Below are 26,927 nucleotides of genomic sequence, written 5' to 3'. Positions count from 1 at the left end.
TCTTTTAAAATTTGCATTTCCATAATATTTAGTATACAAATATAATGTTAAGGTGACTGGATTAATCAAAGTGACTGGAATCTAGTTATGTTAAATTTATTATCTAAAAGCTTTTAAATGCTAATAAGCTAGTTTATGAATTGCATTCCATACTTTATACCCTATTTATTCTGTACATTGGTTAACAAACATTTATTAAGTGCATATTGTGTTCCAGGCACTGTTTGAAATTTATTTTAATTACAATTGACTTGTTTAAATTGCTGAATTTTAATTTTCAGTTGTTGCCAATATATCTTACATTTTCAGTTAGATAATGAGTTTTTGTGCATCTAGTTTTTTTTTTTTTTTTTGCAATGAAAAGTAGCTTCATAAAAGTTAGATGTAATTGATTAGCCCATGGTTGTTGTTTTGACCTTTTCCTGAGGGAAATATACTTTTCATTTTCCCAAAATACATTGGAATATTATGATATATGGATGGTGAAGGGATAGAATTAGGATTTTGTGGCTACCATAACCATGTTGAGTTTGGCTGCACTTCCATTGGAAATGTCCATTTACTTTGGAGGGAGATTCTGACAGTTTCCACATCCTTGCTGCAGGAATCCTAGGAAGGGTCACATGACATTAACTAATACCTCCTTTGGTGACTTGGCAGAATCTTCAAGATCTACTGGCTGAACACAGTTGAGAATTGGAGAGTTCTAGGCTAGAATATTGGATTTTAGTTCTTTCGGCTAACCTCAGCACTATGAATTTTTTTTAGGGTTGAACACTTTTTTTAAGGAAAAAATTTCATTTTTAGGAGACTTCTGTGTATCAGACTCATGTATATATTCCAGTTTGTTGCCAACTAGAAGAGCATTATGCAATGTTTTAAAAAGTGGCTAATTTTAATAGAGATGGATTACAGTAAAATCATTAGATCTGTTTCTAATTTATAGAAAGTTGAAGGTGAGATGAGGGAGACAGTAGCAAGTCTGGAAATTAGCAAAGTTGTATAATGGGTAGTGTCATGTAAAGAGTTTGTTAATTATGGAGATACAGGACATATTGATATCCTATCCATGTACTCTACAGAAGTATCAGATTAGAATTGCTTTTGTTGCCTATGGTTTTTATATCAAGTCATATTTCTCAGTTATGGGGTATAGGTGTGCTCAACCTAGACCTGGGCCTAATGAGTTATAACTTGAATATTTTCTGCACTACTTGACACTAAGTATCTGCTGAGTGAGGTTTGAGGAGAAAATGGCTGCTGACTGCTTTTGTTTGTGGAGATATACTCTGGGGGAAAATGGTGGATTGTTTCAATATTACTATTATGGTGAAAGCAAGGATAGTCTTTGAAAAAGCAAAGTCATTTCATTAAGGTCTAAAGGAAATGTTGCTTTAGAGTTGAAGAATATTAAGGATTTGAAAAATAAATTACCTGGACTGAATTTTGGTAGATCAGATAAGTTACTTTAATGCTTTTTCTGATCTGAAAGGCAATTAAATGTTTAGTAATGGGTATAAGCAGATATCTGACCTTGATTTTAGGTTTTGTTTGTAGATATCTAAAGAGTAAACGTTTAATTCTTTTCATAGAGTTTTTTAAAAAGAATTTTCAGCCCGACTACCAAGAAGGCCTAAAACTTTTTGTTCAACAGAAAAAAAATACGTAGAAAATAGTATCTTTTTTTTTTTTTAATAAGGGTTTAAAACAAACAAACAAAAAACTCTTTTCAAGCTACTGGCGAAATACATTTGCAGCCAGTTCTGTTACAAGGAATTCTTTACAACAAAGCTGTTCATTCTTTTGAATGAATGAAGTGGTTGTTAACCTATGGAAGCAGTGTTACTGAGCTAGTTATAATTAGTTTTGTAGTCTAATTATAGCAAATAAAATGGTATAATGGGTTTTTTCTCTAACTCTGACCTTGTAACAGTACTTTTCGATAATGAGATAATTTGATATGGTGCTGTTCATATATAGGAAGAGAAAGGAGGTAAGCTGTACCTGAGTGCTTTATCCTGAGAACTTATCCAAACTCCCAAGCATTTCAACAAAACAATAAATAAAAATCTAAGTCCTAGTGAAAGGAAAGAAATAAGGTCTATTTTGTAATATTCCGTGTTTTACAAGTCTCACAGTACTTTTCACTGGTGATCTGATTTATTTCACTTTTGAGTTCTTCAAACTGTGAATCTTTCATCTTTTTAGGAGAATTATTGGACACAGAGTATTGTGGAATTTGTTATGCATTTTTACCAGGACTAAAATATTTAATAAAAATGTTGTGAATTAACAAGACATTTTTGGGGCAGCTAGGTGGTGCAGTGAATAGAGCACCGGCCCTGGAGTCAGGATGACCAGAGTTCAAATCTGGCCTCAGACACTTAACACAAAAACTAGCCATGTGACCTTGGGCAAGTCATGAACCCCAATTGCCCTCCAAAAAGCAAACAAACAAACAAATTTTTGTCTTCTTCCACTGATTAGTTGGACACATGTATACCCTTGAACTCCTTTCCCCACTTACGCCACTCATTAAAAGGAAATAATTGGTGTATGTTCATGCAAATTGGCTTAGTTTAACAATGCCATATTTTTTCTATCAGATCGACCAATTAAAGCTAGTGTTCCTTGGTACAATAATTGGAAAGACACACTGATGGGACTGAAAGAATCCACGTTATATTCAGGTATTTCTTGTGGTGGATTTGAGTTTTCCATATTGCCCTTAGTCTTCTTCTTGTTGGTGTACTCCATCAACCTTTGCTTATTCTACTACTTCTATTTAACCATCTCCCTTACTTGATATACCTTTACAGTATATCCAAAAATATGTAGCATTTGGATGGCTGTTGGCTTCTTTCCTTTTAACTTTATTCTTTGGTCTTTAATTAGAACATTGATTTTACAAATTATAGACATTGCCCTTTAGTAGAATAATTTGAGTTTCACTTTATTCTGAACAGTAGAGGAACAAAATGACCATGTTTTTTGTTTCTAAATGTATAATTTAGTTTAAAAAATATTTTTATTGTCTTCCATGTTATTGATTACACTGGTATAAATGTCACAATATTATATTTAGACTAAAAAGAGTTTCTGATGATATATAGTATTTTAGGGGAGGAAAGTCTAATATGGTTTATTAAATTACTGTCGTGTTCCTAAATGTAGGTTTTTAAGGACAAAAGACCATGATTAACAAAACTAATTTATTTTGAAAGCTTTCTTTAAAGTGTTGTCTATAGGAAACTACAGGATTAACTTTTTTTTTTTTTTAAAGCAATTGGGGTTAAGTAACTTGCTCAAGGTTATACAGTCAGTTATTTCTGGGTGTGGTGCTAAGTATCTGAGCCCAGATTTGAACTCCAGGTCATCCCAACACTGGAGCAGGTGCTCTTACTCGGAAGAGCCACCTGGCTGCCCCTAAGCAGTTGGGGTTAAGTAACTTGCTCAAGGTTACACGGCCAGGTGTTTCTTGATGTGGTGCTGAGTGTCTGAGCCTGGGATTCAATCCCCAAGTCATCCTGACACTGGAGCCGGTGCTCTTACTCACTCTTACCTGGCCACCCCCACAGGATTAACTTCTTATTTGAAATTTCTAGATACTTGTTAGTTCATTGCTTTTGTTAACCACACGTAGTTACTAAATATCTTGTAACTTTTGAATGAAATGTAACTTTTGGCAACAACTGAAGTTATATGTTTTGTACTCTTTGCAATTTTATTACTGCTTTATATAGTGTACTAGTCAATGTATATATAATGCTAAACACATACATAATTAATAGATAACTTGCTGGTTGATTTAGAACAGATTTTCTTTAACCTTGTGTCATGAACCCCTTCAGGCAGTCAGGTGAAGCCTATGGACTCTTCAGAATAATGTTTTAAAATGCATAAAATACATAGAATTACAAAAGAAACAAATAATATTGAAATACAGTTATAAAAGTTTTTTTTTTTTAGAGTTTACAGACCTCTGGTTAAGAAGCCTTGATTTAGAAATTGATTTCATGTTGTTGGTTTTTTAAAAAGTATATTTAATAATCAGGCAACTCTAGTTTTTCCTAAGTTTAAGTAAAATTAAATCTGTTGTTTTTATATCACCTACATTTCCCAATATATCCCTCCACCAACTTTAGTCCCACTTCACATCCCACTTCAATCAACCTTTATATGGAAGAATTTAAAAAATTTAGCAAAACTAACACATTGAGAACACTTGACATCTGTAGTGTTGTACACCCCAAATTCCCTACCTCTGCAAACAAAAAGAGACTGTCTCTCTTTGTCTCTTTCTCTCTCTCTCTCACACAAACTTTTATTGATAACTGTTTTTTGCATCACCTGCATTTTAACAGTGTATCCCTACCCATCCCAGAGAGCCATCCTTTATAACAGAAAAATAAGTAGTTCAGTAAAACTAACCAACACATGGGTAAAGACTTGATATCTGTAGTGTTTCATGTCCATAATTATTCTTTTCTCTCCCCCTCCACAAAGAAAAGAGAAATTGACTTCTTATATCTCTTCTTTGGAACCAATTTGGTCACTACCATTGTATATCCTTCACTTTCAAATATTCTATTATTGTTCTAGTGTAGTTATTATGTGTAATGTTTTGCAATTGTAGTTTGTAATACCTAGTGCAGTTTTTTAGGTGATATAAGTAATAATAGTTGTTCACAGTTAATTGCATAATAGAGCATTTTGTGTACAGTATCCCATTTTATCTCTTAACAGTATTTCCTTACTCGTATATATAGCTGTACCCCCAAAACAGTATCACCTGTGATTCCAACATAAACCATCTTAGATTTGGCCGGGAATTTTGCTCAAGTCCAACCTCCAGTCCCTCCATCCCCCCACTGCTCCCCACCCCTGCCTTTTAAACAGATGAGACCAAAGAGGTTGAGAGGTTTGTTCAAAGATGCTTTGTTGCAAAAGCACGTCCCCTAGCATATTCAGGATGGTTGCTAGCAAGCAACTCAATAGGGGTTATTCTTACTTTAATCAAACATATATATCATTCATTTAGTTCAGGGGAAAAAGTCAGCACCCTGAACTTCAGAAAATACAAACAAATTACAAGCAGACAAAAAATACAGATAGAAAAAATAACACAGTTCAGCAAACCAACTGGCAGGACTTCTAGCTGTCTGACCGTTACATACATACAGTGTTAGTTACCAGAGAGAGAAGCACCAACATCTGGGTTTTCAAAGCTGGGGAGCTCAATGGCTGCCCAGAGTCTCATGTGGCCAAATCACACAACTTCCTGTAAGTGAGCCCCAAAACAATACATATACACCCTTTTTCAGGGTAAGGGGGTATTACAGCCTTCATGACCCACTGCCTAATTACAGAATAGCAAAAGGTGTGGGGCTTCCTGAAAAAAACAAAAAACAAAAAACAAAAAACAAGCCTTCCCTAAGCAAGCTTCTCTTGTTGGGCTTCAAGTGAGGCCCATTAAGGGGCAGGGAAAATCTTCAAAGTCCCTTACCATTACACTTATTTTTGAATCTTGAAGGAAAAAGGAAGATACTTTAGGCCTAGTTGACTTTAGGATACTTATTACATCTTTTCATATCTTAACTGTTGAACAAGTATCCTAAAGTTTCAGTATTAAAATGAGAAAGATAGATTGGAGCCAGTTTGTAGAAATCCTTTAAAGTAGATTAAAAAGCATTTTGCAATACAAGTAAAAATAGTGCATAATAGTAAGTTAAGTATTGTACTATGGACTTTGGTTATAGGTTTTCAGAAATATGGAATCTCACTGAAGATTATTTTGAAGCTATAGCCAAATCTCAAGGTAGAAAAATTCTCAAATCTTACTCATTATGCTGGGAACAGTTTTCTTAATATCATTAGATAGAAACTATATGATTTCCATTTAGTTTACTTCCTTTTTTTTTTTTTTAAAGCAATCGGGGTTAAGTAACTTGCTCAAGGTTAAACAGCCAGTTATTATTTCTGGGTGTGGTGCTAAGTATCTGAGGCCGGATTTGATCCAGGTCATCCTGACACTGGAGCCAGTGCTCTTACTTGCTGAGCCACCTGGCCGCCCCTAAGCAATTGGGTTTAAGTAACTTGCTCAAGGTTACATGGCCAGGTGTTTCTGGGTGGGTGCTAAGTGCCTGAGCCCATATTTAGTTTACTTCTTGACCTTAGAAGTTTTTTCTTCGTCACACTCAGGACTAGTTAATGTTGTTGGGGAAAAAAATGCCACATTAACTGCTGCTTAATTTTGGTAGGATTTATAATTGAAGGGAAGTAATTTGTTTTCTGGTGCAAATCCCTGCCATTTCTAATAAAGGAAAATTTAATTCCTTTATACACCTTACTGTATTATTATTAGTAGAGATATAAAAAATGTAGGTTTTTAATTTATGTTAGAATTTTAAAGCAAATGTTAATGTTGGGAATGTTCTACATTATTCATGACTATTGTATTCAAAGTTCCGAAATGTAATTGTATACATCTATCACATCATGTATTAGAAACTTCTGGTGCTCAAAATGTAGATACATTTTTAGACAAAAAGTTAAGAAAATACTTAATTTTTCATTTGTACTTTTTTGGTAATCAAATATATTGTCAGTTTTTGTGCTTAAATTATATAGTCAATAAAATTAAGATATTCTTTATATTATTGACCATTAACAAATACTTCTAGAAAATTTTTAGGTTATCTGTAGTGGTACATACCTATCTAAATGAGGTTCTATAGTCTATATAGGACTAAGTAAAGAATTTGTATTCTCTTCTAGTTTTTCTTTTAGAACCACCATGGCCCCATGGATCCTTGCTTGAGTTTTCAGTTCTCTTCAGTCAGGAAAGATAATCAAAAGTAAATTAACCCTTGGCTTTCTTCTTTGTATATTCTTTTTGTTCAACCAGATTTTTTTGATTGCCCTTTTTTTGACTTCATTACTAGGGATGCTAACTTTAAATGTGTATATATTATGGACATAGACTATAATTTCTTAGGCTCATGTGGTATGTATATGTTGGCTGAAGAGAAAATTACTATGTTAGCAGTCTGTCATCTACTTTACTTTCTCTTATTGTCTTTTGGAAATAAATTTCAGATGCTTTCTTTTCTGCTTGGTGATAACAATGCTATTGCTCAATTGTACATAATTCTTTATAGTTTACCAAATATTTTTTCATCTGTTATTTCATATGTGTGTCAGAACAGCTTCATGAAGCAGTAGTAGTGTAACTACTATCCCCATTTTACACTGAAGGTCAGAGAGAAGAGCACCTTGCTCAAGGCTATACAATTTGTATATGGTAGAATTTAGGTCTTCTCAACGTTCTAAGGCCATTGTTTATTATTTTTGTTAGCTAGTTTCCTGACAGAATAATGGGGTTTATGTACACAAAAGGCAAAATAGGGGAATTTTATCCTTATTTTAGTAGATTTGGTTAGATTGCATTTCTTTTAAAAAATATTTTTATCGATATTTTATGTCTCCTAGATTTCCCTCTGTAGTCTATCCACCCCTCTTCAAGAAAGCCTTTTCTTTATTTCTTGTTAAGATAGATTATCATTCAGCTATTTTGGAACCCTTTCCAGTATTTTCCATAGTATTTTTTAAGTTGTAAGAGAATATTCAGAGTATTGTTATTGAGAAAAATGTGCTTGATCAGTATATTGTTAGATAAGACCAGATTCAGTTCTAGTAAATGTTTTGTGTTGTTTGTACAGAAAACCATGCCTTTTTTGTAGTTATTAGAACAATCTATTCAATAGATGTTACTGAAATACTCTTTTTTTTTTTTTTAAGCAATTGGGGTTAAGTAACTTGCCCAAGGTTACATGGCCAGTTATTTTGTGTGGGTGTTAAGTATCTGAGGCCAGAACGATCCCAGGTCCTCCCGACTCTGGGGTGGTGCTCTTACTGTTAAGATTATTGTTATAGTCTTATCTATATTATTTATTGTTATAGTCTTATCTATATTATATATATAGTCTTGTCTATAATTTAAAACCATGGCATGGTATTCTGTTTTAATTGTATAGTACCTTTTTGTCTTATAGCTAAAATTTATTGGTCTCTTATGTGAACTTGCCACAGGCAAGTTGAAAGAAATATGGGTTTGTATAAATTTCAGATAATTTAACTCCAGTTTTAATTTCTTAAAGCATGCTTTATTTTTCTTTTAAGAAATTTTTTTTGGAGGTGGGGGGGAGCAAACTTGCCACTTTTTCTGAAGTTTGAATTTGCTTGTTCTAATTATACCTTCTACATTTATTAATTTTAATTGTAAATGTTTCCTTATGAAGAATTTTACCTTTGTAAATATTTTCTCGATTTCAGCTACTACTCCATGGTTTGAATCTTACCGAGAAAGTTTTCTTCAGTCCATGCCAGCATCAGACCATGAATTTCTAAACCACTATTTAGCATGTATCCTTTAACTTAAAGATAAGTGTTACTAGTTTTGAAATCATTTTTATGCAGGAAAAATGATGGAAATTGTATGGAAATCTTTGATGATTGTCTCAGGTGCTGCTCTGTCATTGCCACTCTTTAGATAACTGTAGCAAAAGGAAAACAAAAAGCAGCTATACATGCCACAAAAATAAATAAATAAATGAAGCAACAAAAATGCTTACTACATGCTAGGCACTGTGCTGAGTACGGAGGATGCAGAGAAAAGTAAAAACAAACCAGGCCCCCTTGGGAGGAGCTCACAATCTAACTGGGGAGGCCATGTGCAGACACATGCGCGGACAAGATGTAGATGGGAGAAATTAGAGATGATCTTAAAGGGGGTGGTGCTGTCAGCACTCCGGGAGTGGGACGGTACATCTTTTGAAGTTTGTGTGGCCTTAGAGTTTTTTTTACCTAGTAAGAGTATCTGGGCCACAGCTTGAAAGTAATGGGCTACTGCTTGTATTAAAACATTCACTTGGAATACACTTTGGGTATAAAGAAGTTAGATTTTATTACTAGCTTTCAGGCAGTTAAAGGAATAAATAGTTCTGATAGATGTGTTTAATAAACTTGTGTTTATAGTTATATAGATTTTGTCAGTAAATATTCTAATAGATTTTATTTAAAATAAGATTTTAAAAATCTTAGCCTGTTTGAATCACTTATGATATTTGGGGATAGTTTTGGTATTTATAGAGAATGTTTACAAAATTGGATTTCTTTCAATTTCTTTGAAAAAATTATTAATTACAACAAAATACTTATGTGTCATTGTGTATTGTGATAATTACCTTAATAATGTGCTTTGCAAGGTATGTTAGTAGCATCTTCTAGTGAACCTGAACCTGTGGAGCAATTTTTGAAATTGTCCCAAGAGCAGCATCGAATTCAGCACAGCAGTGACTATTCTTACCCTAAATGGTTTATACCAAATACACTCAAGTATTATGTCCTGTTGCATGATGTAAGTGCAGGAGATGAACAAAGGTAGGCTTCTTACTACGTTAGTGAAAATGTTGATTGTTCTGAATTTTAAATTTCTGTTTGATCTAAGAAAGTGTACAGTTCTTTGGTATCTTGAGTCTGCTAACTATCACAGCCTTTTTATTTTTTTTACTCTGATGTTTTTCTAAATTGCCAGATTTTATCACTTTGACCAAGTAATGTCATCCAAACCAACCCCTTCTGTGCATATGTTTTTACTATTAAAGATCCTAGTTTTAACATCTACTAGTTGTATTGAGAGTTTATTTTTTAGGGCAATGTTTTATTTAGTAACTGGTCAGTTACAATAACAAATTTTTATATAGATCTTTTATATAGTAGAAAGGAATGTTTATTTGATAAATTAGAGCTAGTTCAGATTACCATTCATTAAAGACTGCAACTGGAAAGGAAACATGTTAACCTAAATAATTCCCTTTGCACCCTCAGTTTCTTCTTTCACTTTTTCTTTTTCCACACTTTTTGAAGGGAATGGTAGTAATAAATACAACATAATAAACAAATGTAACTTTTGTAAATGCCAGCCTGTTACATTCTTAATTATATCATGGTAGTCTGCTAGCATAGGTTCTCCAACCCTCAAGACATGTTCAAATTCAGACAAGTTTTTAGTCAGTCTGATTTGAGTTTTAATTATGCATTGTTATAGATAAATTGCGATATTTAATTTTTTTGTCAGAAAGTTTAATTTTTCTGGATTTGTTTTAAAAATGAGTAATCTCTTAACATTGCATAAAGACTGCCATTTGACATGTGTTTTTTTCTTTTTTTCAAAAATTTCAGAGCTGATTCAATTTATGAGGAAATGAAGCAGAGATATGGAACTCAGGGTTGCTATTTGCTTAAAATTAATTCTCGAACATCTAATCGATCATCAGATGAACAGATACCAGATCCTTGGAGTCAGTATCTTCAGAAAAATAGTATTCAAAACCAGGTATATGTAAAAACAAGCAAATAAAACACAAACACAAATTCTCCAAACCTACTTATAATGGTTTTAGAATAACTTTTTTTCCCCCTAGTCTGTAGGCCCTTGACCTAACTTTAATGGTTCTACAGTGATTATATTTTTGGAATGTGATTAATTAAACTGAATCATGAGCAAACTATCACTAGAAAAAGTAGTTTGAGTTTATTTTAATGAAAAATCCTTCCTTATATGGCTGTGCTTTTTCCAGATAAGAAAAACAGGAGTTAGCTGATCGTTTCTCAATGAACTGAAAAAATATTTGCACATTTGAATTTGTGTTAAGTTTATTAGGAGTGTAGAAGATAGGATTTAGATTTTGTAAAATTATTGTGTTATGAATGACTTTAGCAAATTATTGAATACCCACCTGTTCTTGGTGGTAGTAGTCCCTTTCTCTGACAAGCTCATCTATCACTTTGCCACCTTCTCTATCTTATATTATTTAGATGCATATGATTTTCTTCTTGACTTACTGTAACTTCTTTATTCCTTGCAAGATCTTATTCATTTTTTTTTCCTACTCCCTTCATTGTTCTCAAGTAGTAAAGGAGCCATTTTGCCAAGGGAAAGCACTGAGGTGGGAGAGCAATGAGAGCTTTAACAAATTCTTCTGTGGTTTGTAAGACTTACATTCCATTTTAGAATATACAATTAATGTATTCCTTTTGATATGTTAACTGTTTTGTTATGTTGACTATACTTCCTTATTAGGAAAAGCTTCTTTTAAGGATACAATAGATATTTGGATACGCTGTATACCATAACCTCATTAACGTTTTGTGTTGTGTATTGTTTGTTTAAGATACTGAATATGACATTATGAAAACCTCAGTTGTAAAGACTTTGTATTTCATTTCCTCTGGGTTTCATATGACTATTAGTAACCAATCTTTACATTTCTTCTTAGATGCAAATTTGTCCATACATAGTGATTTTTCACTTACCTAGAAATCAGAGCTGATATTTCAGTTAACTTAAGAGATTGTTCCTGATCTGTTGATTGTTAACTCTTCTTCTGTGGTGCTAAGGCAAAGATAGTGGGCTAAAAAATTAACGAATTGGTTGTCAGAGAATCTAAAACTTAAAAAAAAACAAACCAATTAAATATTTCCCTTCAGGGCTATATTTATATTGAAAAAATGCCAGGGACTTGAAAAAAGCTGGGGTGGGAAGGAGAGCAGAAGGTAAGCTGTCCAGGTTGAGAAACACTGGCAGACAGTACTCAACTAAGCATTAGCTAATGTTACCACAATCCCGTTGGACACTGATGTACATCTTGTATGAAATGCCCTGATAAACTTAACCCTCAGCATAGATACCACTATGGTCTTTTTAAATATATCCATCTTACTTGAACATCTACACTTCATTTATCTGTGATACTCTTTACCATGTTTTTCCTTCCATGCCTAATTACCTGTTTGACTATTTTTTCTCAGACATCCTTCTCTTTCATAGACATGCATGAGCATCTCTAAATTTAAGGAAATATGTGGAGAAACATTTATACTTAGATCTAGTGAATAAATATATAGATGAAATAAATGCCATTTGAAATAGTTAACATAGCTGAATGGCAAAGGTAAATAGGTATGTAGATGAAATTGCTGGTTAAGGAGTAAATATTGTTTTGTTAGAAAGTACACTTGTCAGGAAGAATCAGCAAAGCAACCATACTGTGTTACTGGGTTTAGTGATTTTGTATTACTATCTAAGCATAGTTTCTAATCCATTTTTTCTTTTAATAGGAATCGTATGAAGATGGTCCTTACTCTATAGCTTCAAATAAGAATGCTGATAGTAGCATACTTTCATTGGATGGATTAGATAATGAAGTCAAAGGTCTTTATTTAAAATTTTTTTTTTTATTTTTGCAATTTATCACTGTGAAAAAGTATAAGTTGCTTAAATAGAACAACTTTTCTACACAAGGATAATTCCATTCTGACACTAACTTTTATTCTGGAGACTTGAGTTAAATAAATGATTATGTTTGTTTTAGGTAAAAATAATTTTTTAATAGTAGTCATATAAATGAATTAAAAAAATTCTTTAGAGAGTAGTAAGAGCATTAAGAGTAATTTTAAATACTATTTGACATTTTTAATAATTTAAGAATTTCACTGTTATACATTTAATGTTTTGGTTTTTTAGGAATTTAATTGCAACAGCTTCTTTTACACTTAATTTTCAGTCTTTTAAAAATATTTTAATCTCTCCCTAAATAGATTTCAGTTTTAGATTTTTTAAATAAGGAGAATTTTGAGTCATATTGTGTAAATGTAAATTGCAAAGTTTGGGATTTATGGGCATAAATCTTGATATTATCTCTAGATTTTTCACGTTAGGATTAATTGCAACTATAAATTTGGGAATTATAGCTTTCTGTCTATTCAGTACTATAATTTTCTGTTACATAATGTTAACAAAAGAAAACTTCCATTTTTTAAATAGATGGTTTACCAAATAACTTCAAATCTCACCCACTTCAATTGGACCAATCCAGTGACCCTGCCAGCAACTTTGATGGAACTGATCACATAAAATCTGCACTGTCATTACATGAAACAAAAAAAATGAACACAGGAATACTTCATGGTGCATGTTTAACCCTCACTGATCATGATCGAATTAGACAGTTCATACAAGAATTCACATTTCGAGGTCTTTTGCCACATATAGAGAAAACAATTCGGCAACTAAATGATCAGGTAACATTTTAGTAAATTATAAATATTGAAGAAAGAATGTTCCAATTTGCTCTTTGCCAAAGAAGCAATATGGTAAAATGGAATGAAGTTCATAGTTAGTAGACCTGGGTTCTAGTTCTGACTCTGGCACTTATCAGTCATGTGAATATAGTTAAATCACTGAACCTTTTAAAATTTCAGTTTCCTCATCAGTTAAATAGAGATCTATAACAGTCTTTTCATTGGATCCCTCACAGGATTTTGGTGAAGTAAGTACTTTGTAAACTATGAAAGCACTACAGAAAAATAACATACTTAAAGGCATGCTATTGTTCTTCTAAAGCTAGTTCTACCTGATCTTTGTTAATATTATATTAATATGCAGGAAATAAGCCCACAAGTACATATGAATAAATACATGACATTTACATAAAATATCTTGCAATTGCCTGAAATTGGTGAAGTTTTATGCATTTTTAAACTTTAAATTTCATTATTGGCAGAAGAGTCTCTCCATATACAGACAGTTCTTGCTTTATCTAAATTAACATTATGCAAATTCAACCTTATGTAAAGAATTCTGAAAGAAATCTTCACACCTCTGTTTACATTACTCTGCGCACTTTATCATTAACTTTACCTCATAATTCTGTTTATTATAATGGTACAGCATTTAATATGACTGCATTTTAGTCCATGTTATAACTTGTGTAAAGGTATTATTTTGTTATATGGGACAAATTCGCATTATGTAAAAATTACTTTATGTAGAGGTCTGTAGAATGGTCCACTTAAAGAGAACATTGTTTATAGTTATATACCCAAAGACAATATCCATGTGTATGAAAAAGATAAGAAACTCAAAGATATATGTATTTATATGTATGATTGGACATATTTCCACCGAAAAGAGTTGTTTAAATTCCCCAGGTTTCTATTTTGAAATTTAGAAGAGTTTCTTGATAATGTTTTCAGAAAGCAATAACAGTCTCAGCCTTCATAAGGCAGGGAACTCCTTTATAGTGTTCTATGCTGCATCCCTATAATTTTCTAAACCAGAATATTGCTCTCATATATATATAGATGTACACACACATATACATATATACACATTATCTCCCCTTTTCAAATGTAAGTTCTGTGAGGGCATGGGCTACCTTTGTTTTTATATTTGTATAAGTGCTTCATAAATGTTTTTTGTTACATTTATTTACCCATATACAGAATATATACAAAATGAATGAGAGTTAATTTTTGGAGGGAGGAAAGAAGAAGCTGGAGGTATTAGAAAGGGCTTCCTGTAGTTGAGTTTTGCAGGATACTGAGAAAGTCTAGGTAGTAGAGAGGAAGGAAAGCATTCCAGGCATGAGAGACTGCCCGTACAAAGTCACTATTATGGAAGATGGAGTGTTGTGTATAAGGAACAACAAGTGGCCAGTATGGTTGGGCCATAAAGTAGGTGGAAGGGAATATTACCTGTTTTTTTGTTTTGTTTTGTGGCTTTTTTGGAGGGATGAGGGCAGGGCAATTGCGGTTAAGTGACTTGCCCAAGGTCACATGGCTAGTAAGTGTGTCAAGTGTCTGAGGCCGGATTTGAACTCAGGTCCTCCTGACTCCAGGGCCAGTGCTGTATTCACTGCGCCACCTCGCAGCCCCCAAAGGGAATACTATCTTAAGAGGCCTAGAAAAGTAAGGAAGGGCCAGGTGTAGGGTTTTAAATGATAGAGGAGTTTATTCAGAGGTAACAGCCACTGGAATTGATTGGGAGAGAGATGTATTTGGGTGACACAGTCAAACCTATGCTTTAGGCAGATCACTTTGGCAACTGTGTGGAGGATGAATTAGTAGGGAGACCTACTTAGATGTCTATTGGAATAGTCCAGGTGGAAGGTGATAAGGGCCTGACTAGGCTAAGGCCTCTGTTGGGTAGAGAGAAGGGAATGTGTAGGAGAGATGTTGTGGAGATAGAAACAATAAGATTTATTTAAAAATTTACTTAAATAATTTATTTACTTTTAGTTTACCACATTTCTCTCCCTTCCTCTCTTCCTCCCTTCCCCCCTCTAGTGGCATGTAATCCAATATAGTTTCCACAAGTACTTTCATATTAAACGTTAGTCAAGCTATAAAAAAGGATTACAACCAATGGGATGTGCAGTGAGAAGGAAGGAAGAACAAAAAAGAGCCAGTAGTTTGCTTCAGTCTGCTTTCAGACGCTGTACGTGGGGAGCCTTTGCCATCATGAGTCCTTTGGAGAAACAGTAAGATTCGACAGTTCGTTGGATAGATAGGGTAAGTGAGAGGGACGAATTGAGGAAGGTGATAAGGTTACAGACGTGAGTAACTACAAGAATGGTGATGTACTTGACAGTGATAGGGAAGTTTAGAAGGTGAGTTTGGGAGGAAAGTTAATTAGTTTTGTTTTGGACGTGTTGTATTTCAGGTGTCTATAGGATGTGCATTTCTTTTTTTCTTTTCTTTTTTTTTTGCTTTTTGGAGGGGGGAAGGTAGGGCAGTTGGGGTCAAGTGACTTGCCCAAGGTCACACGGCTAGTTTTGTGTTAAGTGTCTGAGGTCAGATTTGAACTCAGGTCCTCCTGACTCCAGGGCCAGTGCTCTATTCACTGTGCCACCTAACCGCCCTGGGACAGGCATTTCAAAATGCCCAAAAGATATTTATTGATGTGAGATTGGCGCTCAGAACACATATAAATGGGTAAATGGATCTGGGAGTCATTTCTGTAGTGAAGATAATTGATCAGGGGAACGCTGCAGATTGTTTATCTAAATTTTAATAAGCATTTAATTCTATAAGAAAAATGGAGAAATACTGAGCTAGACAGTAGCAATTGGTTGAAATAATTGAGGATTTAGTTTTAGTTTTTTTTTTCATTTTTCAAATGCTTTATTAACTTCTGATTTACATCATTCATTTCCGCCAGATTTTGAGTTACAAATTTTCTCCCCGTTTTTCCCCTACCCACCCCCCCAAAATAGCAGTCCCACAGGATATCCCCTCCTTCAATCTGCTCTCTACCATATTATCTCCCATACCCCTTTCGACTTTTCCAGTAGGGCATGGTGGATCTCTATGCCCCAGTGCCTGTATATCTTATTTCCCAATTACATGCAAAATAGTATTAATAATAATAATAATATATATGCATATATATATATATGTATTCAAACATTTGATTTTAAAACTTTGAATTCCAGATTCATTCCCTTCCTCTCTTGTCACCCACCCTTACTGGGAAGATAAAAAGTTCAGTATAGGTTGTACATGTGTAGCTAATGCAAAACATTAACATAGTAGATATATTGTAAAGGACTGACTATATTTCCCTCCCTCCTATCCCACCTCCCACTTATTCTATTCTCTACTTTGATCCCATACCTTTTCAAAAGTGAGTGCTTCCAACTTCCCTCCTCCCCAGCCTGCCCTCCCTTTCATCATCCCCCCTCTCATCCCATTCCTCCCTACTCTCCTGTAGGGTGAGATACCCTATTTAGTGTGCATTTCATTCCCTCCCCAAGCCAAATTCAATGAGAATAAGGTTGACCCATTCCCTTTTGCCTTCTTTTCCTTCCCCTGCATTGTAACCATTTTCCCTTGCCTCTTCTATATGAGATAGTTTACCCCATTCTGTCTCTCCCCATCTCCTCTCATTATATTGCCCTCTCACCTCTTAATTTCACCTTTTAAGTATCATCTCTTCCTATTAAATTGTTCCTGTGCCCTCTATCTATGTATACCTGTAAACATGTATGCACACATTCACATATGTATTCATATGCCCATATAAGTTTTAGTCTTTATTTTTTAGCAGAGAAGACTTAGTGAGATAACAGCTACAAGTATTTGAAATACTATTTATTTTTTTTAAGCAATTGGGGTTAAGTGACTTGCTCTCAAGATTATACAGCCAGGTGTTTCTGGGTGGGTGCTAAGTGTCTGAGCCTGGATTCAATCCCCAGGTCATCCCGACACTGGAGCTGGTGCTCTTACTCGCTGTGCTACCTAGCCACCCCTTGAAATACTATTAATGTGAAATTTGTAACAGACTTATTCCTAGGGGTATGAGATGGAAGGTATAGAGGTATTTATGTTTGAGTTTCTGGAAAACTTCCTAATATCTAGAGCTATTAAAAGCAAAATGGGCTGCCTTGAGAGGCTATGGGTTCTCTTTCATTGGAGAACTTCAAACTTTTGTTTGAAGAAACAAAAGCTGACAGACTACTTGTTTAGTATGTTGTGGAGTTAATTGTCTTTCATGTATAGATTAGCTTCTGAGGTCTCTTCTTACTTTTATTCTGGGAATAAGATTTTATTATACATTAGTGATATTTTTAGTATTTTTTTCTCAGCACTTTTATAACTCTGCACATTTTTCCTGCAAATGCCATGCTTTTGGTTGAATACTTAATAAGTAATATCAGATTCCTTGAATGCACAAGAAAAATACCGGTTTTATTATGATTTATTCAAATGTTTAAATTTTCCTTTCTAGCTAATATCAAGAAAAGGATTGAGTCGATCATTATTTTCTGCAACAAAAAAATGGTTCAGTGGCAGTAAAGTTCCAGAAAAGAGTATCAATGATCTAAAGAATACATCTGGACTGCTGTGAGTAAAATTTTAGTCTCTAAATATGTTTAGCTTAATCATCTTTTAAAAAAATCCTAGTATTTTGGTAAATAGGTTTAAAATATTTCATTTAACAATAAGCAACATGAATATTTGAATTCATGGTGTATTTCAGAAAGCTTTTAAGTAGGTTAATATCATAGCTGACTCTGTGATTATAGGTAAGCTCTTTGCTGCATTTGTTCAAATATATGCTTTTCCCCCAGAGTCTGACTTCTATGAAATACTGTGTTTCATAATATTATTTTTCTTGTGTAAAGTGTGTGTCTGTGTAATTCATTCTAAAAAATCTCATTATGGAGTCAGCCAGTAAACATTTATTAAGCACCTACTTTGTGCCAAGTACTATGCTAAGCACTAGGGATACAAAAAGGCAAAAGACAGTTCTGCTGTAAAGCAACTTGTAATACAATGGGGTAGGGGGATGGGTAGCAGTCCTAAACCTGCGTCAGGAATTTTCAGAGGGCAATGTACAGACCTTTATCTGGATCAAATCACTTTGCAATCACTGAACACTTGAAATCTCCCAGACCAAGCTGTGAAAGCAGCTAAAGTTCAGGCTAGACATCTGATCCAGAAGTGAGCAGTGTCCAGCACTAACATAAAATACAAAGTCAAGAAATAGTCTGGAAGAAAGAGAAACAAAAAAACATCTGATTATAAAGAGCCACCATGTTGATAGGGAAGCTCAAGAAGCAAACAGAAGAGAGTGACTTGAAAACATCTACAAGCAAAGCCTCAAAGAAAAATGCAGATTGAACATAAGCACAACAAGAATTGCCAGAAGAGTTAACTAGAGAGCTGAAAAAATAACCAAAAATTATTTTAAAAACTAAATAAGGGTTGTAGAAGAAAAATGGCAAAAGAAATGGTAGGTATACAATAAAATTATAAAGAAAGAATTGACAGCTTGATTAAAAAAAGGTATAAAAACTTACTGAAGAAATAACTCATTAAAAATTAATGGAAGCCAAATGGAAGCTAATGGCTCCATAAAACATCAAGAAATAATAAAATAAAGTCAAACTACTGAACAAAATAGAAGAAAATACGAAACATCTGATAGGACGAATAGCTGATTTGGAAAGTAGATCGAAAGATAATTTAAGAATCATTGGTTTGCTTGAAAGCCATGAACAAAAAAAAAACAAAGAGCCTAAATGTCATATTTCAAAAAATTACAAAGGAAAACTGTCCAGATTTCTTAGAAAGAGAAATTGTAATTGAGAAAAAAGTAATTGAAAGAATACACTAGTCACCTCCTGAAGGATACCCCCAGAATGGAAATTCGCAGGATTATTTTAGCCAAAATCCAGAAATCCCAGGTCAAGGAAGACAAATGTATACAGTCAGAAAGAAAGAATTCAAGTGCTGTGGACCAACAGTAAGAATCATACACATTAGCAGCCACCACTATAAAAGAATGGAGGATTTGGAATATCATATTCTGGAAGCCAAAGGATTGAGGGTTGCAACCAAAAATAACATGACCCACAAAACTGAATATATTCCTGCAGTGGAAAAAATAGACATTTAATGAAATAGAGTACTTTCAAATAATGTACTAGGGGAGACAGCAAGTAAACAAATATGTACAAACAAACTTTATATTAGATAAAAAGGAAATAATTAACAAGGGGAAGACACTAGAATTAAGAGGGATTGGGAAAGATTTCCTGTAGAAGATGTAATTTTAGTTAAAACTTAAAGGAAACCAATATGCAGAGTTGAGAAAGGAGAGCATTCCGTCATTGGGGCTGTCAGAAAATGCTCTGAAGATGGAACATTTTGTAAATGGAAGATTAAGAAGGCCATTGTTACTGGATCTAAGAGTATGTGGCGGGGAGTAAGGTTTAAGAAGCTTGAAAGGTAGGACAGGGCTAGGTCTTGAAGGGTTTTAAATGTCTTTTGTATTTGTGTAATGCCAAGGAAAGGCAACTTCCCAAGGTTCAAAATACCAGCGTAGGTGCTCTCCATTTTATTCAGTGACAAGTGACCAAGAACAGAGAAGATCAAAACTTGGCATCATTCCAAATACAGCATTTACTAAGTGTGATTAAATAATCTCCAAGTACTACCCCACCCCAGGACCTTCCAATCATTCAATCAATTACAAAGTCCCAGTTCTAAATACTACTCCACCCCTAGGCTGTACCTTCATTTAGTCCACCACAAAGCCCGTCTTCTCAAATGGAGATTAGTTTCCAAACATAAGTAAAGTACCTTCATTTGTTCAATCACAGAGCACAAAAAGGTCAAAAGTTCCCCACCCCTGGATCACAATTGAATCTACCCCAGAGTTACATCAAGTTTAAGCACAGCACTTAATACCCAAATGGAGGTCTTTTCTTCATCTTGACAGGAGGCAAGTTCTCTGCAATCTTAGTTCCTGGGGAGACAAGGCTTAGCAAGGCCACAAGATACATTGCCAGTCCCTTCATTAATTCATCCTCTGTCTGTAGAACAGTCCTAGAACCCCTGAAAACATTAGCAAAACCCTCTCCCAGGATTTCTGTAAACATACAACAAGAAAATCCTTCTTCAGGGCTTCTGAACCAACAGAAAGGTTCCCAAACCCCTGCAACAACAGCACTGTCCTTCACCAGTGGACAGTATTCATTCTGTCTGCAGGACAGTCTCCAGACCCCTGCAACAACAGCACTGTCCTTCACCAGTGGACAGTATTCACTCTCTGTCTGCAGGACAGTCTCAGGGCTTCTTAACCAAAAGCCAGGTTCCAGGACTTCTTCAACAACAGGACTGTCTTTCACCAGTGGACAAATCTGGCAAACAACATCAAAACAGACAAAGTACCAGCAAAACAGCCATGTCTCCTCAGTCCTTGGCAGCTCAGGGGGCAGGTCTCAAAAGTCCAGGGCAATTCAAAGTGGCCCTCAGCAATCCTTCTCAGTCTCTCTCTCTGCCTCCACGAGGTGCTGCTTCCAAAAAGTTCTTCTGCCTCTCTCTTGTCTCTCCAAATCTACATCACCAGCTCCTCCCAGTTCAGGACTCTCTTTTTACATCAACAAGTCCATCCCACAGGTGGGATTAACAAGCTCTGGGTTTCAACACAATCAATTTGTAAACCAAGCCAATACAGGGGAATCTTTAATTGCCATTACTATCACAATTTGATCCTGGATGTGAAAGGGAGCCATGTGAGCTTATTGAGTAGGGAAGTAAGATAGCCAGACTTGCACTTTAGTAGAATCATTTTAGTAGCTCATTGAAGGTTAGGCTGGAATGAGAAGAGAGACTTGAAGCAGGCCAGTCCACTAACAGGCAGTTATAAGAGTTAAGGCATGAGATGATGGGAGCCTATCCTATAGTGGTGACAGTGTCAGAGGAAAGGGAACCTATTCAAGAAATGTTACAGAGGTGAAATCCACAGGCCTTGGCAACAGATTGGATATTGGGGGGGAGGGGAAAGGGATGGTGAGAATGGTGAGAGGTAGTGAGGAGGCCAGTCTGACTTCTAGGTTGTGAGTCTGAAGGGACTGGGAGAATGGTATTACCCTCTTCAGTAATAGGGAATGTAGGAGGAGGGAAGATTTAGGGGGAAAGATCGTGAGTTCAGTTTTGAACATATGTAGTTTAAGATGTCTAATGAAATTCCAGTTTGAGATATCTGAAAGGCAATGGAGATGTAAGATTGGAGATAAGTGGAGAAGTTACAGAAAAGATTTGAGAATTATCAGTATAGAGATGGATGGTTATTAAATCACCAAGTAAAATGGTAGAGAGGGGAAAGAGAAGAGTGCTCTGGACAGAGTTCTGTGGGACATCTCTGGCAGGAGAGTGGGATATACGTGAGCATCTGGCAGAGGAAACTGAGAAGGAGCTGCCTGATACGTAACAGTAGAATCGCGAGAGAGGAGTGTCCTGGAAACATAGAAAGAAGAGAATGTCAAGGAAGAGAGGTGATTCACAATATCAGAAGCTGCAGATATATCGAGAATGAGGACTGAGAAAAGGCCATTACCAATTAAGAGATCATTGGTAACTTTCAAGAGATCCATCATAGTCGAACGATAAGGTCACAAGCTGGACTATAAAGGGTGAAGAAGAGAATGAGAAGAAAGTGGAGGCACCTATGGTAGATAACCTTTTGAAGAAGAAACAGGTAGGCTACCTTTTCAGAGGTAGAAGAGATAAAGGATGACTGTTAACAGGGATGAAAGAATCAAATGAGGGTTTTTGAGGATTGGGGAACCATGGGAATGTTAGAAGGTAGTAGGGAATGAATCAATAGACAGATTGAAGGTAAGTGATAGCATGGGGATGATGGGGAGCAATCTGTTAGAGCAGATGGGATGGAATGAGATCTTTGTGCAGGTAGAAGAGTTAGCCTTGGTAAGGATTAAGGCTGAAACCATGAGAGGTTTGAGGAGGAATGAAAAGGTGTGAGAGCTCTTCTATGGAGAGTGGGATAGTGAGTTAATAAAGGGAGGGTATTGTAGGGTTGTTTATCAGCATTGAGGACATGGTTGAAGACGTGTAACATAAATTTGTAGTAGACCCAGTCAGAACAATTGTGTAATTTTCTCCACCTTAGTTTAGCAGCATGTGTGTAGGAGCTAAGGCAGAGGATTATGGGATTGATCCAAGGTTGATGCTTGCTTGGGCAGGGTGTGATTGTTAGTATGATAAAGCGGTAGGGATTTGAGAGGACAGTGAAGAGTTGAACTGGTTCACTAAGGAATCACGATGGGTAAAGAATGGAGTGTGGCGAGTGCAGAAGAGATGACCTGAAGAGAACTGAAGGGGGACTGGATTAGAAGTGATAGGTATGGATGAAGAGTAGGTTTTAGGAAGAGCTAGAGAGATAAGCAGATGGAGGATTGGAAAGCCAATAGATTACGGTTAGCTAAAAGAATTTAGAATTCTTGAACATGGAAGCGCTGCATTTGTGAATGTTGGAGAGAAGGGTATACTCCTCTTTATGTGTAGCTGAGGTCAGTTGCAGGAATAAATCATGGGAAGTGAGTAGGTTGAAGAACTGAATGGTCGGAGTGTTTGAGGGAGAGTCAGTGTGTTGAAGTTCCCAAGTGTGAAGCCAGGAATTGAGCAGAAGAGAAAAATTGTGAGCCACGTTGCTGAACTCATTGAGAAAGGAAGTGGAATGTTCTAGAGATCTGTAGACAACAGCTATCAGGATTATTAGGTGGTAGATATGAATTGCATGAACCTCACCAGAGAGGTTACTGGGTGATAAAGGTAAGGGGAGAACCTTCTAAACTAAACTTGTAAAATAGAATTTTAGAATCACTGGGATGTATAGGATATGACTAAGTGTGAGAATGTTCATTATTGAGTAGAAGATGATATTTCTCTTCCCAGAGGGAACTGGAAATTGGTCTGGATGCAAGTGCAGCATGAGATGGACGGCACAGAATGAGATGTGTTTTATTCTTGGTAGCATATTGTATTAGTGCCATGACTTTTCATAGTTAACCTCCTCTTTTTATAGCTGAGAAAAACTAAGGTACCTTCAAGCACCAGGATGCAATGATTATAAGTATTGTAAAATTTCTTAAATGATCTCTGATTTCAAACTTGTAAATTGTTTGACTTTACTATGAAATTTTTGATCTAATTAAAAAAGTTTACTTGAAAATACAGATAGTAATGCTTTTCAGTTTTATCAGTTGAATTTATTGATATAAAAATATAATCCCTTCTGGATTTTCTCTGCAGTGTTTAAGATTATATAATACTTGAGTGTTCCTGAATTAAGCCAAGATTCCCAGATGCTCATAATTTGGCCACAGAGAAAACCCTCATGCTGTGGAGGAATTCCTAATGTGGGGCTATATACTAATTAAATATGGAAGCAACCTTCTGTTTCTAACAGTCTTGGAGAAATGAGACTATCTCTTTGGTGGTGGGTGCCTTGTGACAGGAAGCATTTTAATGATATGAGTGACTTTATGAACGTTTTGTGATGGTTTATATTTTGGAGGGGGGAGCATGAAAGGTAAATATTTTTTCTCCATATATATTTGCAGATATCCACCAGAAGCTCCAGAACTTCAGATCAGGAAAATGGCGGACTTGTGTTTTTTAGTGCAACATTATGACTTGGCATACAGTTGCTATCATACTGCAAAGAAGGATTTTCTGAATGATCAGGCCATGCTCTATGCAGCTGGTGCCTTGGTTAGTATGTAACAGTGATGACATTTAGAATTCCTGCATCATTAAATTAAAAGCTTTGGGCTGTGAAGTATAACAGAATTCTTTAGGGACAGCAAAAGAAAATTCCTTAAGACTGTACAAGTATCAGTTAAATAACTTTCATTTTTGTACTTGGGCCAGGCATGATAGAGCCTCACTTATAATTCTTTCTACTGGGAATGTATAAGTTGGTGGGTCACTTAAACTCAGAGGTTCTGAGCTTCAGTAGGACTATAGGTGATCAAGTATTGCTTCTAAGTCTGGCACCAATATGGTTAATCTCCATGGTTGAGCCAGGCTGCCTAAGGTAGCGTGAGCCGATCCAGGTTGCAAATAGCAGGTCAGAGTTTCCATGCTGACCAGTAATAGGATTGGGTCTGTGAAAGGCTGCTATACTTCCAGTATGGGTGAGATAGAGAGATAGGTCTCTTTTAAAGAAGATAATAATTGAACTTTATTACCCAAGGATATTCCCTTTGTAGTTGAGTGGTAGACTTGCGAATTTAAAGTTGCTCAGTATTTTAAATTTGATTTCCTAAAATTATTTATTTATCACATGATACCTGCTGTTTGTATTAATTTTAATGTTTAGTTGCTAAGTGCAAACAGAATTGCTCTGACATGAATTTCTGATTTAGTAAATAAATTGGGTATTTCCTCTGAAATAGCACAGATCATATTTTTTTTCCTTTAGGAAATGGCAGCAGTGTCAGCTTTTCTTCAGCCTGGAGCACCGAGGCCTTACCCTGCTCATTACATGGATACAGCAATTCAAACATACAGGGATATATGCAAGTAGGTGACTTTGAAATTTCTCCTGTACATTTTTTGAATAAAGATTTTTTTTTAAATAATATTGCTGGATTTTAAAATGAAGTATCTAATTGTTTTCTCACACTTGGAATGTTAGTTACCTAAATCAGGTAACAGGAATGAAAGCTAATTGAGACAGGTTTCACACGAGTTTTATATTTTAAATGATATTTCATGGGATATAATTTGCTCACTTAAGAAAATTACTGTATTTTAAAGAACTTACAACATTATTATAGTCAAATGAATACTAAAATTAGGGATAATTCCTAGAGTTTCATGAAAATAAACTCACTATTCTGCATTACAACTCCTACTTTCAGGTGGTTTTAAGATACAGTACTAAGTAGTAATAAACTCCACTTTCTAAGAATTAGTTAATAAAAAGTAGTGAAGTTTTTGTAATTTTAAAATCATAGCATTCTTTCATGGTACTGTTAAAAAGTTTATGGCATAATGGAATAAAAAAAATCTTACTGCTTTTTTTCACATAAAATAATGCCATCTTATAATTTGTCACGAAAAATAGGCAAAATTTTATTAACCATGAATCAGCACTTATGTTATTGTGTTTGTGAGTATCATCGTCATATTTTTGATATTTCAGTATTGAGGGGCAGTGTTACACAGTGGATAGAAGGCTAGCCTTGGAACTTAAAAGACTTGGATTCATGCCCTGCCTCTAACAACCTACCTCCTCTTAGTACTATTAGGCAATTCTTTAAGACTACAAGTTTCAAGAAGCTACCAATCTTCATTGGTAAAGACAGTATTCTCTAATTTTAATTAATGTAGTAGTTCCACAAAACCTGATCACACACTGGCAACATAAGCGATCCTCACTTGCTACTTTACTTTCAGTTAAATGGGGAACTTAACTCTTTTTCTGACTTTACCTCAAAATCCTAACCAGAATGGCCAGAGGAAAAAAAATATTCAAACACTTTTCAAATACTTAATCAAAATCAACTCATACTTCTTAGATGAGGAGAAAGAAAAGTGAACAAACACAGATGATGCCATCTCCCATATTTAAAGCAATTTTTATTTCCTAATTATATACTAACTTTGTTATCTGGGCTTACCTATCTAATGCATATTGAAAATGTGATTTCTAGCAATGTACTATCACCACAAAATCTTTTTCTAGCAAAACATTTTGTTTTCCCTGTGCAGTTTTTTGTGACATATTTTTACTTTTATATGTTATAAGAAAGGGAGGGACATTAATGTCTTTATGTTAGAAAGGTAGAATTTAAAATTAGGTTAGATCTGTTCTAATGTGACTTCGCTGCATGATTTCCAAGATATTTTTGTAATATTTTTAATTTCCTTCTCAGGAATATGGTGTTAGCAGAAAGATGTGTATTGCTTAGTGCTGAAATATTAAAAAGCCAAAGCAAATATTCAGAGGCTGCTGCTCTTCTGATACGGTTGACCAGTGAGGTATTGACCCTTTGACTTAACTTGGCCTTACTATATCTGACTAATTTTCTTTTGTAACAAGGAGCAACATCTTTATAATGGAAATTTGGTGTGGTCCATTTTATGCAAATATAATAATATCTTATTGTACAATAAATGAAGAGATATTTATTACAAAGAGATTATCCTTTCTTTAACATGTGATTACTTGAACTGCTTATAAATGAAGATCTAATTTAGAGTTGGATTTATATGCAGCATTTCAGGAAAACACCTCCTTAACTTTGATATTTTGGACCTATGATTTCATGAATGTTGGTGCTTTCTCTACTGCTGTAGAGCAGATCTATCCATGCCTTCTGATCTTGAGTAATTCTTGTCCATGTTCCCTCAGAAATCTTCTGCAGAGACTTTCCATGCCATATGCAGAGAACTACCTCATTCTTTTGACCTTGTGTGGGAGCCAGTAGTCATGAAAGCCATCTATTGGTTACTCTTCACTCTTATGACCTCATTGACTTGTCACATTTTCTGGTAGTAAATCTCAGAAGACAGTAAATTTTTTCAAGTCTGAATTTAATGAGCCCTCTTCTACCCAAGATACATTTCCATATAGGATGTAGAACAGGAAAAGCATCATATTTGAAATTGAAGATTTTTCCTACATACAGCTTAAAACACACACACACACACACACACACTCTCTCTCTCTCTCTCTCTCTCTCTCTCTCTCTCTCTCTCTC

The 26,927-nt window shown here is 35.0% G+C and overlaps 1 protein-coding gene across 4 annotated transcripts in view; it reads left to right on the top strand.

Moving 5' to 3' along the window:
* Window positions 1–26,927, top strand: part of TRAPPC8 (trafficking protein particle complex subunit 8) — a 137,966-nt gene that overhangs the window by 25,637 nt on the left and 85,402 nt on the right. For 3 of the 4 annotated variants that reach the window (XM_069099864.1, XM_069099861.1, XM_069099863.1), the window contains 10 exons: window positions 2,607–2,690; window positions 8,335–8,424; window positions 9,267–9,441; window positions 10,243–10,396; window positions 12,181–12,274; window positions 12,887–13,143; window positions 17,633–17,748; window positions 23,778–23,928; window positions 24,641–24,741; window positions 26,100–26,205. In XM_069099864.1, the coding sequence (XP_068955965.1) occupies window positions 2,607–2,690; window positions 8,335–8,424; window positions 9,267–9,441; window positions 10,243–10,396; window positions 12,181–12,274; window positions 12,887–13,143; window positions 17,633–17,748; window positions 23,778–23,928; window positions 24,641–24,741; window positions 26,100–26,205 (1,328 nt within the window). The remainder of the gene's footprint in view (window positions 1–2,606; window positions 2,691–8,334; window positions 8,425–9,266; window positions 9,442–10,242; window positions 10,397–12,180; window positions 12,275–12,886; window positions 13,144–17,632; window positions 17,749–23,777; window positions 23,929–24,640; window positions 24,742–26,099; window positions 26,206–26,927) is intronic. The other variant, XM_069099862.1, reaches the window with a different exon arrangement.

This window comes from Petaurus breviceps, unplaced genomic scaffold (assembly GCF_028583685.1).
Source record: "Petaurus breviceps papuanus isolate PSGF00001 unplaced genomic scaffold, PetGlider_PUasm1.0 38, whole genome shotgun sequence".
NCBI classification, from domain to species: domain Eukaryota; kingdom Metazoa; phylum Chordata; class Mammalia; order Diprotodontia; family Petauridae; genus Petaurus; species Petaurus breviceps.
The sequence above is the reverse complement of the archived record's forward strand: the minus strand, read 5'-3'. Positions and strand labels throughout refer to the sequence as shown.